This window comes from Megascapheus bottae, chromosome 22, assembly GCF_031878675.1.
Source record: "Megascapheus bottae isolate mThoBot1 chromosome 22, mThoBot2.hap1, whole genome shotgun sequence".
NCBI classification, from domain to species: domain Eukaryota; kingdom Metazoa; phylum Chordata; class Mammalia; order Rodentia; family Geomyidae; genus Megascapheus; species Megascapheus bottae.
In genome coordinates, this window is record NC_143530.1 from 10,941,779 (window position 1) to 10,959,411 (window position 17,633).

A 17,633-nucleotide genomic window follows, 5' to 3' on the forward strand; every position below is an offset into this window, starting at 1 on the left:
AGTCCATGAGGTTCTTATGGATAACTGGAAGAAATTAAGATGTTTATTTCCATCAAGTGACCACAGGACCCAGTCATTTCAGTTCTGTGTACACAATAGAAACACGTCCACACAACCTGTGTGTGAATGTTCACAGAGATGGAAACAAACCAAATGTCCATCCACTGATGAACAAATAAACAAAATGGTATCTCTAGAGCAACAACAACAAAAAATGTTACCCAGTCATAAAAGGAACAAAGTATTTACATATGCTACCACTGGGATGAGTTTGAAAACATTATTTTTTTATTTTTTTTTAGTAAAAGAAGCCAAACACTCTACTGATTTGAAATATCCCGAATGGGTAAACAGAAAAATAAATCAGTAGTCACTAGGATCTAGAGGAAAGATGGAATGGGAAGTAAATGCAGTGGGGAAGGTAATAAAAATGTCCTGCAGTCGGTGGTGATGATTAGACAAAATCCTTTATGCTTCAGATGAATATACTGTACTACAACTGAACTATACACTTTAAAGTTTCACAGTGTGAATTCTATCTCAGCAACATTGCTATTTGGAAAAGAAAGTCTTATTCATATTTGAACTTAGGTTATTTTATTTAATGAAATTCCTAGTTTTTGTCACTTGTTACTTATCACTGGATCATGATAAAGGAAAGTGAAAGCAACCTGCCATCATTTTCAGGTTTTTATCTTTCAATTTTTGAAGACAACTCAAACGGTTTCACTTCTAGGTTATCACAGACACAGTCCGCTGGGTCGTTTTCCAGCCCAAAAACAGAAGAGTCCAAATGCGAATTTTCTATCCAAGAAAATGCTTTAATGGCTTCCTTAAACTAAGGCACCCTACTGGGTGCCTATAATACTACCTACTCAGGAGAGTGAGATCTGAGGATTGTGGTTCAAAGACAGCCCAAGCAGGAAAGTCCATGATATTATCTCCAATTAAGCACACACACACACACACAAAAAGCCAGAAGTGAAGCTGTGTCTCAAGTGACAGCTCCATAGCTTTGAGCAAAAGAACTCAGGGACAGTGCTCACGCCATGAGGTTCAAGTCCCAAGACCAATACCAAAAGATGGGGAAAAAGAAAAAGAAAAAACAAAACTGTATTACTTGAAAGAATTTGGCTGGGCATAGTGGCTCATGCCTATACTCCTAGTTACTCAGGAGACTGAGATCTGAGGGTTGTGGTTTGAAGCCAGCCAAGGCAGGAAAGTCCATGAGAACCTTATCTCCAATTAACTTCCAGAAAACCAGAAATGGAGCTATGGTTCAGTGGTAGAGCACTAGCCTTGAGGGAAAAAGTTCATTGATGGGGCCAAGAGTTTGGCCTAGTGGTGGAGTGCTTGCCTAGCATGCATGGGATTCGATTCCTCGGTTACCACATACATAGAAATAGCCGGAAATGGTGCTGTAGCTCAAGTGTTAGAGTTCTAACCTTGAGAAAGCCCAAAGACAGTGCCCTGAGCTCAAGCCAGGACTAGAAAAAAAAAAAAAATCAGGCCCCATAACTAACCCCACCCACCCCCAAAAAAAGTTTCATGAGCCAAGTGCTGGTTGCTCACAAAGAAAGAAAGTCACTGAGATTCATCTCCAATAAACTCCTCCCAAAAAGCCAGAATTGGAGCTGTGGTTCAAGTGCTAGAGCACTAGCCTTGAGCAAAAGAAGCTCAGGGACAGCATCCAGGTACTTAGTTCAAGCCCCTGGACCAGCACTAGGTATGAGAGCACTAGTGGCTCTCAAACCTGTAATCCAAGCTACTCAAGAGGCTAAGATCTTAAGATCATGATTCCCCAAGCGTACCCAGGCAGGAAAGTCTATTAGAATCTTTTCTTTTTTGTTGTTTTTTTGTTTGTTTGTTTGTTTGTTTTTTGCCAGTCCTGGGCTTGAGCTCAGGGCCTGAGCACTGTCCTTGGACTTTCTCAAGGCTAGAGCTCTACCACTTGGGCCTTAGCACCACTTCCGGCTTTTTTCTATGTATGTGGTACTGAGGAATCGAACCTGGGTCTTCGTGAATGCTAGGCAAGCACTCTACCACTAGGCCAAACTCCCGGCCCTAGAATCTTTTCTTTAATTAACCACCAAAAAGCCAGAAATGAAGATGTAGTGCAAATAGTAAAGGCCTTGAGCAGGAAAGTTAATAAAGATACCCAGACCCTGAGTTCAAGTATCAGCACACACATAGACACAAAAAACTCCATATTCCTGTAAACCTGGAGAATACAGAAAACAAAAGATAGTCAATACAACAGACAAAAGACGCAAAGGACTACACCACCTCCTGTTATCTTCTACATCGTATTCCCACTCGTTCAAATCTTAGGATGTGTACATGTCATGATCTATGGAAAAACACAGAAAACACTGCCAGCACAACTGGAGAGCTCACCAGAGCAGGAAGGAAAGGAAATCAGATGGCAGGAAGTGGTGTTCATCTAAAGTACATCTTTTTTGTTGTTGTTCCTTTGTAGAACTTGAACTCTGGGCCTGGGTGTTGTCCCTGAGCTCTTCAGCTCAAGGCTAGTGCTCTCCTAGCATTCTACTCCAGCACCATTCTGGTTTTCTGGCGGTAAATTGGAGATAAGAATCTCATGATCTGGTATAATATAGCGTAACCCTTCTATTCATCACAATTAAAAAAAATAATACAAAAAAAAAAAAAAAGAATCTCATGAACTTTTGTGCCTGGGTTGGCTCTGAACCATGATCCTCAGGGCTTGAACAAGGCCAGAGCAATAGCTTTTTTTACTCAAGGCTGGAGTTCGAATCACTTGAGACACACCTCCACTTCCAGCTTTTTGTTGGTTAACTGGAGTCTAAAAGAGTCTTTGGGACTTTCCTGTTCCAACTCAGATCTTCAGATCTCAGCCTCCAGGATAAACTAAGATTATTGCAGGCATGAGCTACCTCCACCTAGTCTCTCCTATGACTTTAATACATATGTTGGCAGGGAGTTTTGTGTATTTTTTTTTTTTTTTGCCTAGTGTTTGTACTAAACAACCACTATTCTCCAAAAGATCCTATCAGGATCTTAACAACTGAAAAGCACACATCTCTCTTGCTTCTCAGGACCCAACCTCAAACAAATTGAAACCGTAAACCAACAGAAGACTGATAGAGGGGTGGAAGATTGGTAAGTGTCAACATGCAATTAAGAAAGGGGGGGGGAAGTAGCTTTCCAACAAAACTGAAGAGCATTGGGTATGTTTACACAAAAAAGAAGACTCCTACACACGGTGGAGGGGTGGGGGACAGGAGGCGTTCACTGGGGGTTGCACAAATCTTGAGAAAATGGCCAGTGAGTACCCCTAAGAAGAAAAGGCCAACTGAACGTCAAGTGGAGACCGGCTCTCAAGCCTCGCCCGGGGTCCAGGAGAAAGTCGGGTTCCCGCTTGCCCCCCACCTAGGGCCAAGCCCGGGGCCACCCACCTGCGGGCAACCACCTGTGTGGGGCGGAGACCCCCGGGGAGGAGTCGAGGGTAAGGTGAGAGGCAGGTTGGGGGCGGCTCCCGGGCCCCGGGCCCCGCCCGGTGCGGTCACCCTCGGAGCCCCTCGCCCGGCCCCCGGGCGCTCCCCACGCCCCGTCGGCCCCGGGGCTCGCGGCTTGACAGCTGCCCGCCCAGGCCGGGCGGCCCAGGCTGAGGAGGCCGGGGGTCCCCCACGCCAGCGTTCCGGCCTCCGCGGCGGCCCGGGCCCGCGGGATTTGGCATCTGGGAGGGTTGGGTCCGATCCCTCCTCCCCCTCGGCGTCCTGGGCTCACCTCCCCGGCAGCTTGGCGCTTCTCTTCCAAAACTGCTTGCTGTTCTCGGCGGCCATGGCTCTGGCCCGGAGAGGTCCTGGTAGGCGGGTCACGGGGAGGAGGTGCCCCGCGAGATGCCCCCAGGACCCCGGAATCTGAGGGCCGGACCCAGGCCGCTTCCCCTCCGCCGCCGCCGCCGCCGCGGGTCACCCGCTCCCAGAGCTTGGGGACGCCATCTTGGATGTGGGCATCTCCCCGCCCAGCCTCGTTTCCATTGGTGCTCGGTACAGGCCCCAAACGGATGGACCAATCAGAAGCCAGAGTCCTGCAGCCCTCTGAAGCCCAAGCGCTACGTCAGCGGCTGGGCACGCAGGTGGGCCGAGAAGGCGGGGCCTACGCGAGCAGGGAGGCGGAGCTGAAAGTTCTACGCACCGGTGGCGAGAAACAGGTACGGAAAGGGACTGGCAGAAAAGACGGTTTTCTTTGAGAAGAATGAGCTTTCTGAGATTATTAACATAGCGAGTTTTTAAACAAGGAGAAAGAACCATGTATTTCTTTGACCGAAAAGTAAGAGCCCACAGGGATGCCTGTGACATCCAACTCCCAACTTAATGACACAGGTTTAGGACAGGCCCCGTCTCTTTCCCTTGAAATCCCCTATTTCTTTTTAATTAATTTTTTTTCAAAAATGTTTTATTGTGATTAATAGAAGGGTTACATTATATGCCCCGGATAGAAGATGCATAACTTCACAAACATTGATACCCTTTCTCATGGCATGGTCCCCATTTCCCTCCCTCTCCTTATCTTGATTTCTCCCCTTCCCTATCCTATTTCAAATAACCAATTAAGCACATATAAAATATATCAGATAACAAGGTGAAAAATTGTAACAATATGCGATAACCAAGGGATGGCAAAAGAGATGAGCGATAACATCGTACATTAAGGACCACAGTCACTCATTATATATTTTTAACTAATTTTTAAAAATTTTTTGAAGGAAGACTGATAAAGCCCAGAGTGACTGTTTCAACAGGCAAGTAACAGTTGATTCATCAGAATCTTCTCTGATAACTGAACGCTCTTACAGGATTTGGCTTGCTGGTGACATTGAAATGATGTAACCCTGATTTCAATCCCGACTCTTTACGTTTTGACTACACAAAGCTAGCACTGAACAAGTTGGGCATAGGGGAGGTTCTTACTTTATCCATCCAACTCACCATCACCCAGTGTCATTTTTCTGGAGGATATAGAGGATCTCAGTCACAAAGATTACAGAGATAGCAATCCATGTCCTTAATTTTCTTTATTTGTCATTCACCTTTAAATTTATTTTCAATCAAGTTTTTACTCAGAATGAAACATATTAGCATTTTGAATATTTTGTTAGTGATTCCTTTCTTGTTTTTGTTTTTGTTTTTAGTGTTTATGGTTGTATTCCATGATAATTGAAGGAGTATTTGCTAATTCAGAATCATTTTGTGCTAACTAAAGACTAGTGTGTGACAGATTGCCCCCTCCACCCTTCCCCTCACTCACTGCTATCTCATGTCTTTCTACATATTGGAGAATACATAAGGAACCCTTCTCATTAATAATTCATTTTTTTCTTTTTTCTTCTTTTTTCCCCCAGTTATGGGGTTTGAACTCAGGGCCTGGGCACTGTCCCTGAGCTTTTCTGCTCAAGGCTAGTGCTCTACCACTCTGAGCCAGTTTTCTGGTGGTTGGAAGACAAAGTCTTAGGGACTTTCCTGTCTGAGCTGGCTTTGAACCACAATTCTCAGATCTCAGCCTCCTGAGTAGCTAGGATTAAAGGCTTGAGGCACCAGCATCTGACTTCTTTTTTCTTTTGGTAGTACTGAGATTTTAATTCAGTACCTTGTGCCAGCTAGGCAGGTACTCTTACTTGTGCCAAATCCCCATCCCTAGAAAGACCTTTTTATTTCATTTGTGTGCATTATAATTGGGGTTTGAAATTGGGACCTCACAAGGTGAAGGGAGGGAAATTGGGACAAAACATGAGAAGGGGTATCAATGTGTGACAGGCAATGCACCTACTATCTGGCCAGTGAAACTAACCTCTCTATACATTACAATAAAAAAAAAAAGAAGTTGGAATCTCAAACTATGTTTTTGCTCAAGGCTGGAACTCTACCACTTGAACCCCATTTCCACTTTTTGGGTTTTTGGGGTTTTTGTTGTTGTTGTTGTTTTGGTTTGGTTTGGTTTGGTTTGTTTCTTTTGCTGGTTAATTGAAAATAAGAGTCTCACAGACCTTTCTGCCCAGGTTGGCTTCAAACCACCATCCTCAGATCTCAGCCTCCTGAGTGGCTATGATTACAGGCATGAGTCACCAGCACCCCATTGCTTTTTCTGCTTTAGGAGAGTTGGTACCTTGATTTCTAGATCCCCTTCCTGGAAAGCAGCTGGCCATTCAGAGTTCATTATCCTTCATCTGTCATCAAAATTGCCTTCCTTATGGGAGCTGCACAAATCTGGCCCTGTGGCAAGACACCTCCCACTTTTCAGCTAACTCACAGGGAATTAGAAATGTTCCAGAAGGTACTCCCTATTGACTTGACATTTCCCTACCTGAAAAGGAAAGTCTAATTTGTGTACCTCGCCGAGTCTCAAAGTATCCTTCTTAAAAGTCATTTAGGAAATGTTAAATAACACAAGTGCCCAGGGGATTTAGTTAACAATTCTCAGCCCAGACAAGCTCTATTATTTCCCCTCTTTATTTTCTATATCAAGCCAGTTTTTCATGTAACATTAAAAAAAAAAAGAATTTAATCACCTTATAACATTTTTTTGGTGCCATCTGGGTGGGGCTTGAACTCAGGGCCTGACCTTTTCTTCTCAAGGCTGGTGCTCTACCACTTGAGCCACACCTTCACTTCCAGCTCTTTGATAGTTTATTGGCGATAAGAGTCAGGCTTTCCTACCTAGACTGGCCTTGAACCATGATCCTCAGATCTCAGCCTTCTGAGTTGCTAGGATTATAAGTGTGAGCCACTGGTCCCTGGCTGATAATAACTTTTTTTTTTTTTTTTGGCCAGTCCTGGGCTTGAGCTCAGGGCCTGAGCACTGTCCTTAGGCTTTCCTCAAGGCTAGTGTTCTACCCTGAGCCACAACACCATTTCTGGCTTTTCCTATGTATGTGGTACTGAGGAATTGAACCCGGGTCTTCATGAATGCTAGGCAAGCACTCTACCACTAGGCCAAACTCCCAGCCCCTGATAATAACTTTTAAAATAGTGCTTGGTAGGGAAGCAAAGATTGTTGGGCCCTTTCTTACCACCATTAAGACTATGATCACCTTAATCTATTTTTTTAATTTTTTTGCCAGTCCTGGGGCTTTAACTCAAGGCCTGATCACTGTCCTTGGGCTTTTCTCAAGGGTGGCACTCTACCACTTAAGCCATAGCACCACTTCTGGCTTTTCTATGTATGTGGTATGGAGGGAGGAACCGAACCCAGGTCTTCATGCAGGCTAGGCAAGCACTCTACCACTAGGCCAAACTCCCAGCCCTGATCGCCACCATTCTCTCTCAGCTTCCACTGTTATGCCTCCCACAGCAGCCAAGAAGGACCTTTAAAAACTGTCCTTTAAACCAGGCCCTGGTGGCTCACGCCTATAGCCTTAGCTACTATGGAGGCTGAGAGCTGCGGATCATGGTTCAAAGCCAGCCCAGGCAGAAAAGTTTGTGAGACTCTTACCTTCAACTACCCCAATAGTGCTAGAAATGGAGCTGTGGCTCAAATGGTAGAGTGCTAGCCTTGAGTAAGAAAGCTAAGGAACAGTACCCAGAGTTCAATCTATAGAGCCAGCATAAAGAAAAAAAAAAATTTAAGAAAGTAAAAACCAGGCCAGGGTGGTTTAGTGGTAGAGTGCCTGCCTAGCATGCATGAAGCCCCGGGTTTGATTCCTCAATACTACATATGAAGAAAATGCTGGAAGTGGTTCTGTGGCTCAAGTGGTAGAGTGCTATTCTTGAGCAAAAAAAAAGCTCAAGGCATGGCTCTGAGTTCAAGACTCAGGACTATCAAAAAAAAAAAATCGTACACCAGATTTTGCCCATGAGTGATAGTTTGCTCGGCCCTGCCTGCAGTAAATATTAAATAACAAATAATGTGTGTAAGAAGAAGATTAAGAACGGGGCTTGCAGAGTGATAGAAGAGGTGACATTAATTAGAAGAATATATTATAAACACATATGGGAATATAATAGTGAAATCCCCTCCTGTGTAACTAATGTAAGTGAATCAAAAAAGTTTGTTCAGTTTGGCCTAGTGGTAGAGTGCTTGCCTAGCATGCATGAAAACGCGGGTTCAATTCCTCAGTACTACATACATAGAAAAAAGCTGAAAATGGTGCTGTGGTTCAAGTGGTAGAGCTCTAGCCTTGAGAAAGCTCAGGACAGTGCCAGTTCAAGGCCCAGGACTGTCAAAAAAAATTTTTGCTCAATTAAGTTAATGAAAAAGGAAGGAGGGAGGAGGAGAAAGAGAGTGCATATGCGCACATGTGAGAGAGAGAAAAAAGAGAGAGAGAGAGACCTAAGATATAAAGACCATTTTTGTGATCTCACTCAGTCCCCCTCCTTGGCTGGAAAATCGAATCCTGTGTGACAAGTTCGCTTTCCCGCACAGCTCCGACTTCCCACATATGTGCATGTCCATAAACAACATGCTTTCCATGTTTGGAAACGTTATAAATAGCATCACTCTATGCATATGCTCTTGCAACTGGCTTTTTTCCTCTCCATCTCTCCAGTTTTATTCATCTTCTCCGCAATGTACTCTTCCATGATGTAAACATGTCTTCATCCCAGTCTAATGGTTTCATTTCCAACCGTGTTCAGTCAGCATTTTGTTGCCTTCTGTTCCACTTTTTTGTTTCTTGTTTTCCTAGTACTGGGGATTGAGCCCATGGCTTCACACGTGTTCATAAGTGTATCATAGAGTGTCATTGCCAGCCAGGTGCAGTGGCTCACACCTGTAACCCTAGCTATTTGGAAGGTTGAAATTGGGAGGATTCTTGGTTTGGGCCCAGCCAAGGTAAAAAGTGTGTGGAACCTATCTGAGCCAATGGCTGAGCTCAGTGGTACATGCCTGGAAGAAACGTAAACAGGCTGGCTAGGCAAACATGAGAGACTGTATTTCAAAACTAATCATGGGACAGGTGTGGCAGCTCACACCTGTATCCAAGCTACTCAGGAGCCTGAGATCTGAGGATTGAAGTTCAAAGCCAGTCCGGGCACTAAAGACCTTGAGACTCTTATCTCCAATTAGCAACTAGAAAACTGGAAGTGGCTCTGTGGCTCAAGGGGTAGGGCAGTATCCTTGAGCTGAAGAGCTCAGAGATATCGCCCAGGCCCAGAGCCCAAAGCCCCATCACTACCAAAAAAGAAAAGAAAAGAATACTGCCTGGCAAGTGCAAGGCCTTGAACGCAGACATCACCACCAGAAAGTTTCCCAGCCTGTGGAAATTCCCTGAAATGCAGAATCCAACTCCCAGCAGAGTCTCTACCAGAGTCAGCTCCAGGCTTCCTTGAGAGCTAAGACCAGGGCAGTGCCCTTGGCTGTGTCGGTAAAATGCTCCCGCTTTCGATGTTGAGTGGTGAGGCATTCACACTGCAGAGATGTGAAAGTGGATAAGAATCTTGGGTTATACAAATGACACCAGTGCAGCGGGAGGGTCCAGAGGACCCCCGGGGACCCAGCCTTGGGAGGTCAAGGCTGCTTCTGAAGAGGGGTCAAGGTTATGGTCCTGGTCATGGTAGAGGCCGGGATTGCAGCCAGGGGGCTCATGGAGGCAAGACCAAAGACAAGGAATGGATCCCCATCACCAAACTGGGCTGCCTAGTTAAGGACACGAAGATCAGGTCTTTGGAGGAGATTTCTCTTTTCTCCCTCTCATCAAGGGGTCTGAGATCATCCGCTTCCCGGGGGCATCCCTCAAGGACGAGGTATTGAAGACTTGCCTATGCAGAAGCAGACCCGCGCTGGCCAGCGCACCAGGTTCAAAACACTGGTGGCCACTGGTGACTACAACGGCCATGTCGGCCTGGTGTGAAGTCCTCTAGGGAGCTTGCCACTGCCACCCGAGGGGCCATCATCCTGGCCAAGCTCTCCATTGTCCCCGGGGGACAAGATTGGCAGGCCTCACCCTGTCCCATGCAAGGTCACAGGCCGCTGTGGCTCTCCCCACCCCCAGAGGCACTGGGATTGGTTCAGCCCCTGTCCCCAAGAAGCTGTGGCTGGTGACAGCTACAGCTCAGTAAGGGGCTATTCTGCTATCTTGGGCAGCTTTACCAAGGCCACCTTGGATGCCATTTCCAAGACCTATAGTTACCTGACCCCTGATCTCTGGAGAGAGACCATCTTCACCAAATCTCCTTCCCAGGAATTCACTGATCGCCTTGTAAAAACCCACACCAGAGTCTCCATGCAGACGACTCAAGCTCCAGCTGTGGCCACACCATATGATTTTATACAAGAATAATGAAGCGAATCAAGCCTATTTTCTAAAAAAAAAAAAAAATGAATCTTGGGTTCTGTGGCTGGGCAGTGCCCTGGCAGCTCAAGACTGGCCCCAGAAGAACGAACACAGAGCATAATGATGGAGTCAAACACTCATCAGTGGCTTTGCCGTATCTTCAGGGGTCCTGCTGGCACTGAGCTGTGATTACTACCCTCAGAGAGAAGCGTCTAGACCCGGCATGGTTACATGATGATAGACTCAGTTCTTACCCTTCTGGGCCTTATTGTGTTGGCTCTTCTTCTGACTCCAGGATCCCACTTGAAATTGATTGCATTTGTCAATGGGATTTTAGAAACCGTTTCACACGCAGAGGCCTGAAAAACCGTCATGTAACCTGGGCTTGCGTGATTGTTATTAGCACATGTCTAGACTGGCCTGCTGCACAATGAGACACGTGGACCCGGGCCAAGCCTCCCGGTTTCCCAGCTGAGGCCATCGGAAATCAGCCAAGAGCCAACAGAGGCTCCAACGTAGGAATGAACCCAGCCAAAACCAACAGAGCTGCCTGGCCAGCTGACAGTTGACTACAGACACACTAGCCAGCCTGGCTGGCATTGACCCAGCCAGCCCCGCCCCAAATAAGCAGAGCCCCACGGGCTGGTGACCTAATGATGAGATCACTGTCATGGGCCACCAGGGCACTGTGATTGTTGACGGGGCATTGTGGCTGGTTAATAGACACATGTGATTCTGCGGGTTTCCCCATTGCCTATAAGGAATGCCTTCTCTGTTTCAATCAGCCTACCATTGGATCCGCTGCTTCTTCTCACACAGAAAAAGGTTGAAGGTAAACTGGAGAGAAACATGGGGTCAAAGAAGAGGTGGAAATAGAGGGTTTTGTTTTTTTTTCATGGTTTTAGGCAGCACACAGGAGGCAGTTGTGTTTGTTGAGATAAAAGTAACAGTGCCCAGGGTACTGGTGGCTCATGCTTGTAATCCTAGCAACTCAAAATGCTGAGATCAGAGGACCGCAGTTGGGGAAGCCAGTACAGGCAGGAAAGTCCATGAGACTCTTATCTCCAACACTATTCAGGAAAGGCAGGAAGTAGCTCTGTAGCTCAAGTAGTAGAGCACGAGCCTTGAACACAAATTGGCTCAGGGATAGCAACAAAGCCCTGAGTTCAAGCCCAAGGACTGGCAAAAAAAGAAACAAGAAACAGTGCTACTCAGGGGGCTGAAATCTGAAGATCATGGTTCAAAGTCAGCCTGGTGCAGGAAAAGTCCATGAGACTCATCTCCAATTAACCACCAGATAATCGCAGTTTGAAGCCAGCCAGGGCAGAAAAAAAAAAAAAATCCATGAGACCTGTCTTCAATTAAGCAGGAAAAAAAAGGGGGGGTAGAAGAAATGGAGCTGTGGCTCTGTGGCTCTAGTGGTAGAGCACCAGCCTTGAGCAAAACAGCAAAGTGAGAGCTCAAGGCCCTGAGTTCAAGCCCAAATCTCTGCAAAAAGAGAAAAGAAAAAACAATCAAGCATCGCCTGTTTGAAGGGCAGTTGGCCCCTTCCTTTATTTGTTGGTTGATTGTGGAGCTTACCCTCAGGGACTGGGTGTTGTCCCTGAGCCTCTTTGTGCTCTATTACTTGAGCCACAGTACCACTTCTGGCTTTTGAATGGTTCATTGGAATTAAGAGTGTCACTGGGACTTTTCTGCTCAGGTTGGCTTCAAACCGCAATCCTCAGATCTCAGCCTCCTGAGTGGCGAGGATAACAGGAGTGAGCCACTGGTGCCTGGTTGTCAGTTTTGTTTTTGTTTTTGTTTTTTAATCACAAGATGCATACAGATAAATCCTGTCCTTCCTGGAGGTGATTGCAGAGCACCTGTGGGAGAGAATGGCTCAGATCAAAGGACACAGGTCCAAAGAGCTCAGTGCCCAGCTGGTATCCAGCTTTAGCTTAACTCGTGGGTACAACAAAAGTAGCTTTTAAGTTATCTGACACTTATTCCTTGTTAAGGACCTCATTTTTTAGTGCATAGAGCAACTGTTCCCAGCCTGGGCATAAATCATTAGTCTAAAACCAGTTATGATAATCCCATTCAGCTCTGCCAGAAACTTGCTTTCCCAGCCTCCCCCTACCTCCACAACTATGCGCGATCATGTGACCAAATGCTGACCAATGAGCTATGAGTCTGTTTGGCTTTTCTGGGAAATGTGCACTTCCTATGAACCAAAGACGTGGGGTGCAGTGGGAAGGGGAGAAGGCTTGGGGACACACTCCTAGTTGGGATGCTGGTGTAAGGGCCTGTGGCAGGCAGATGTGACACAGAAGGAAGACCAGCCTAGCATCCTGAGGTCTTCCTGTACGTGTAGATGACTGTGGTGAGTGAGCCAATAGGCTGAGAGACAGTGAAGACAGTGATAGTGTCACACACACACACACACACACACACACACACACACACACGAGAAAGAATGCATTCACCCCTCAAGCAGACAGTGTGGACTCTGTATCCAGCTGTGGGATTTACCATTGGAATTACCTCATTGTCTTTGGGCTGTTTTTCGTTGCTTCTAGGCTGACTCATTGTCAAAGCACGCCAGGCATTTGCTCTAGATTGAAGAGGATTTCCCATTTTCTCCCACAGAGGAAAGTATGGGGAAATCTGTGCCCTGAGAGCCTGAGATGGAGATCCTGTGGGTAAAGCAGGCAGTGTTGATTTGAAAAGGTGCAGGGTTGAAGGCCTGGTCACGTGGTAGAGTACCTGCCTACTAAGTGCAAGGCCCTGAGTTAAAATACTGCTAGGAAGGGAGGGAAATTTGCAAAACATCCAGCGTAAAGGAACTGACCACAGTCAGCTGGCTGGGGATGTCTTTGTATGATAGAGAACTTGACTAATAAGCCAGGTAAAGGTGGCTGACTCCCACAATCCTAGCTGGGATCCAAGGATCATATTTCAAAGCTAGCCTACTCATGAAAGTCTGTGAGACTCTTACCTCCAACTAACCACCAAAAAGCCAGAAGTGGAGCTGTGGTTCAAATGGTAGAGCACTACCCTACAGCAAAACAACAACAACAACAACAACAGAAAAAAAACACCTCAGAGACAGTGCCCAGGCCCTGAGTTCAAGCCCTAGGTTTGGCATGCACACAAATACTTGACTAGTATGCCCACAGGCCTAACTTCTGCTGCACCGCTCTAAATAATAATAGTGATAAAATAAATAAAAGCAGTCTTACTAAGATATTCACAGCCCACTGTTTCCCCCTTCTCTGGTACAGGGAACTCAAAGTTCAGCACTTGCTGGGCTGGCTCTCTATCCCTTGAGGCATACCTCCAGTCTGTCATTTTTCTAGTTGATAGAAGACTTTCTTAGATACTAGCTTCAAACCAAGGATTACCAGTGTGAGCCACCAGTACCTGTTAATTCATAGGTTTTGACATGCAGCAGAGGAGTGACTTGAGTGCTGGTTGGTCTGCATCATGACCCTGTTGCCCTAGGGTTAGCTGGTTTAGCCATGCGGACCGCAGTGGGTATCTAGGGCAATACCTGGAGAGATCAGAGAGAATTTAGATCACCTTGCTATAACCTTGTGTTGTCTAATATGGGGCTGGCTGCCTATGAAAATTCCTATAAGGCTCTTAGAACCTTGCTGCCTGGGTCGCCCTCAGGGAAGATCTGATTGGTCCAGGGTGGGGGAGGGCGGGGCCTGGGCACTTTCAGCCCATCCTGAGGATCTCCAAGAAGGGGTAAGAAGCAGTGCTCTCCTTTAGCAGCTCCTAGCTGCAGAAATCCCCCTCCTCCCCATAGCCAATGCATTTCAACCAGGCCGATTGGGGAAGGGGAGACAGAGCAGGCCTGGACTGCCAGCCTGGGAAGCAAGTGGAGCCCGGCTCGTGTGGTTTCCCTCCCTAGGTGTGGACATGAAGCAGAAGCGGTGGTGTGGGATGACTGCCAAGATGGGGACCATGCTTTCAGGGGTCTTCTCCATCATCATCACCCACTTGTACCTCATCTTTGAGCAGAAGCACCTTGAGAATGGCAACTGCACAGACATTAGCACCCAGAACCAGAGGAGCTTCAGGCACAAGCTAAGTAATTTCATCATCTGTTGGAGTTTCAGAATCATTCTTTTCCAGTCCTTCATCACCATGATCATCAGCTTTCTCCTTTTGTACTCCGTTTATGCCCAGATCTACAGGGGCCTGGTGATTTACAGTGCGTGGATCTTTATCTACGAGGCCATCAACTTGGTCATCCAGATCATCACCAACGACTTCAACATAGAGGAGGTCCGGATTGTGCGCTGGAGCGGCCTGGTGTGCCGGGACCTTTTGCATGGCTTCTGGATGTTCTTCGTCTTCAACTACATGCAAATCATCTACAAAAGTCAGAAACAAGGCAACATCGTCTACAGCAGACGCATGTCAGTGTTGAACGGAGAAACTCCACGGCGGAAATCCAAGATTATAAGCTTCGTCCATCACTATAATACGTAATGTCAACCCCTCCCGCACCCTCACCCCCACAGCCAGGCAGGGCTTCCTTTTGTGGGCCCTCCTGATCCATGAGGAGACTTAGTTCAAGGGCATTGCTTTGAATCAAGCCCTCCTCCAGGTCTGCCCTCTTTTTCCGGTCTATACCACCTAATGAGTCCAAATGAAGCAGATGAGTGGAGCGTCTCATGCTTGTAATCCTAGCTACTCAGGAGGCTGACATCTGACGACCACTGTTTGGAGCCATCCCAGGCAGAAAGTCCATGAGACTTCCTTATTTTCAATTGACTACCAACAAAACAAAACAATAGAGGTGTAGTTCAAGTAATTAAGAGTGCCAACCTTGAGTGAAAATTCTAAACGAAGTCTGAGGCCCTGAGTTCAAGCCCCAGGGATTTTTTTTAATGGGTAGTGAGGAATGCAGTCAGCCTGAACTGTAGTAATCACAAATGGCTTTGTTAAAGAGATAGGATTTGATACGTCTTGGGAGGTAGGTTTGACTTTAATGTGGCCATAAGGCAAACATTCAAAAAAAATTGTGATGTACCAATGCATTACAGCCACCAGAGGGCGCTGATTGGTGGGGTCTAGTCTTTTGAATTAAAAAAAAAATGTTAATAGATAAATCAGCAAATTTCTCTCCCTGTGGCTTTCTTTCTCTTCTTCCCCTTCCTAATCTATGTTTTAAATTGCATTTCAATGGACATATCTTGAATACTTTAAATTTTTTTAATGTTATCTTAAAGGTGATATACAGAGAGGAGTCATAGTCTGGTAAAGTATACATCTGGAATGCTTTTTAAAAAATAGTGCAAGCTGGGCGTGGTGGCTCATGCCTATAATCCTAGCTTTTCAGGAGGCTGAGATCTGAGGTTCAAAGTCAGCCCGGGCACTAAAGTCTGGGAGACTCTTATCTCCAATTAAGCACTAGAAAACCAGAAGTGGCATTGTAGCCCAAAGGGTAGGGTGGTAGCCTTGAGCTGAAGGGCTCAGAGATAGTGCCCCGGCCCAGAATTCAAGTCCCATGACCCACAGGGGGAAAAAAAAGTGCAGTTAGCCAGGCACTGGTGGCTCAAGCCTGTAATCCTAGCTATTCAGGAGGCTGAGATGTGAGGACTGCAATTTGAAGCCAGCCCAGGCAGCAAAATCTGTGACATTCTTATTTCCAATAAAATACCAGAAAAACCAGAAGCGGAGCTGTGGCTCATGTGGCAGAATGCTAGCCTCGCGCAAAAAAAAAAAAAAATCTCAGGGACAGCACCTAGGCCCTGAGTTCAAACATTTGGATAGGCACCAAAAATAAAAAATAAATTGTAAACCGGATGCCGGTAGCTCCTCATACGCTGTCTCTGAGCTTCTTTGTGCTCAAGGCCAGGACTCTACCACTTGAGCCACAGTTCCATTTCTGATTTTCTGATGGTTAATTGGAGATAAGAATTTCAGGGCCTTTCCTGCCTGGGGCTGGCTTTGAACCGTGATCTTCAGATCTCAGGCTCCTGATTAGTAGGATCCATGAGTACCCAAGACAAAGGCAGCTATTTAAAGGCAGAATTATTCTGGGCAGCAGAGACAGTTAAGTCTTGTGTGCTAAACCTCCCCTGGTTCCACACTGCTGGCCCAGCCTTGGAACAAGACTGGGGCGCCCCCCAGTGGACAGCACAGGAACAGTTCATTTCCAAGGACTTGGGAAGAAAGGATGAACATTAGAGATGTCTGGGCCTCTGGTTTTCTTTCTTCAGAGGCGCAGATTCCTCCCAGGGGAGCCCAGCACACCATTGCTCATTATCCCTGGAGGCCTCTTACGCCCCCAAAGCCACCAGCCTGTCCCCACATCTCCATCACTCCGCCCTCCTTAGTGCCATCTAATGGCTTAGGGAATTGTCTTGGGCTGACTCTCGCCATTCCCGTCACATTTCTCCATCCAATCTGTATTTTCCTCGCAGGAGATAAATCCAGGAAGACAGGAAAGATGAATGCCAGGATGGTATCCCTCGTGGCAGCCGTCTTCTCCATCTTCAACACCGTGCAGTTCCTCATCATTGAGCTGAACCAGTCCATGCACATTGGCTATGAAGAAAAATACAGCCTCTACCTGAGCACGAGCTCTGAGTTCGTCACGAAGCTCATGGTCTACAAGAAGACCCTCAACACCTCCCTGACCCTCACCACCGTGTTCATGGGCTGCCTCCTGCTCTACTGTACCCTCAGGAGCCAGTTCCTGGGGCCGCTCATCTACACATTGTGGATTGTTGCCTATGAGCTCATCAACTTCTCCCTCATTCTGCTTATCCAGGGGCTGGTGAAGGAACAGTTCCGGCAACTGGGTTACCTGCACATGGTTTTCCAAGTCTCCCGAATGTGCCTGCACTTCTGCTGTCTGCCCTTCATCGTCAAGCATGGCTACTTCCTCTTCAAGGAGCCCAAGATGGTGGGAAAGTTAGGCCGCCACAGGCACTCCTCCGCCAGCACCGTGGACCTGTGGACCCCTGTTGGGCTGGGAATGATCTATCGCAAGTTACAATGAACAGTGCTAGGAAGGATGAGAGAGCGAAGAGACAGAGAAGTGTGGTGTTTGGCAACACTGAGGCCCTCACCTCCCAGCCTGACACCCGTGGACGCTGCTTGCCTTTTGGGCTTTTCAAATTTTAGGTTCTAAGGAGGGCTCTTGGAAAGAAGGTGGCATGGATCATTAGTGTGCCAATGTGCCTGTCCGTGCTACTTGTTTTAGCAGCTAATAATATATATATTCTGTTCATCTATCTTGTTGGTGTCAAGTTCTGTTTTGCATAGTTCCCCCCCACTCCCCCTCCCCCCCACTCCCCCTCCCCCCCCCCCGCCTGAGCTTCCTGGGTGCCATTTCCAACTCTTCTTCTGTGGAGTCCTGCTGGAGCAGGGCTGT

The 17,633-nt window shown here is 46.8% G+C and overlaps 3 protein-coding genes and 1 pseudogene across 4 annotated transcripts in view; 3 read left to right on the forward strand and 1 right to left on the reverse strand.

Moving 5' to 3' along the window:
- Nucleotides 1–3,907, reverse strand: part of Tbc1d22b (TBC1 domain family member 22B) — a 57,372-nt gene extending 53,465 nt beyond the window's left edge. Inside the window, exon 1 of the mRNA XM_090355756.1 lies at nucleotides 3,769–3,907. Coding sequence (XP_090211882.1) covers nucleotides 3,769–3,824 — 56 coding nt within the window. The 5' untranslated portion in view covers nucleotides 3,825–3,907. The remainder of the gene's footprint in view (nucleotides 1–3,768) is intronic.
- Nucleotides 3,908–4,116: 209 nt separating this feature from the next.
- On the forward strand, nucleotides 4,117–16,766 carry Tmem217 (transmembrane protein 217). 2 transcript variants are annotated; one of them, XM_090355757.1, is made up of 3 exons: nucleotides 4,117–4,195; nucleotides 14,154–14,733; nucleotides 16,678–16,766. In XM_090355757.1, exons 2-3 carry the CDS (start codon nucleotides 14,162–14,164, stop codon nucleotides 16,682–16,684), a joined length of 579 nt encoding a protein of 192 aa, XP_090211883.1. In that variant the 5' UTR covers nucleotides 4,117–4,195; nucleotides 14,154–14,161; the 3' UTR covers nucleotides 16,685–16,766. The 2 variants fall into 2 exon arrangements, with proteins under 2 accessions (XP_090211883.1, XP_090211884.1); XM_090355758.1 differs by lacking the exon at nucleotides 4,117–4,195 and adding an exon at nucleotides 4,226–4,314.
- LOC150047751 (small ribosomal subunit protein uS5 pseudogene) lies at nucleotides 9,430–10,258 on the forward strand (annotated as a pseudogene).
- On the forward strand, nucleotides 16,704–17,290 carry Tmem217b (transmembrane protein 217B). Its single transcript, XM_090355759.1, has one exon. It carries the CDS (start codon nucleotides 16,704–16,706, stop codon nucleotides 17,256–17,258), a length of 555 nt encoding a protein of 184 aa, XP_090211885.1. The 3' UTR covers nucleotides 17,259–17,290.
- The last annotated feature ends 343 nt before the right edge of the window (nucleotides 17,291–17,633 follow it).

Coding starts and splice junctions, on each gene's coding strand:
- Tmem217 (XM_090355757.1), top strand. CDS start 14,162: ATGAAGCAGAAGCGGTGGTGTGGGATGACTGCCAAGATGGGGACCATG.
- Tmem217b (XM_090355759.1), top strand. CDS start 16,704: ATGAATGCCAGGATGGTATCCCTCGTGGCAGCCGTCTTCTCCATCTTC.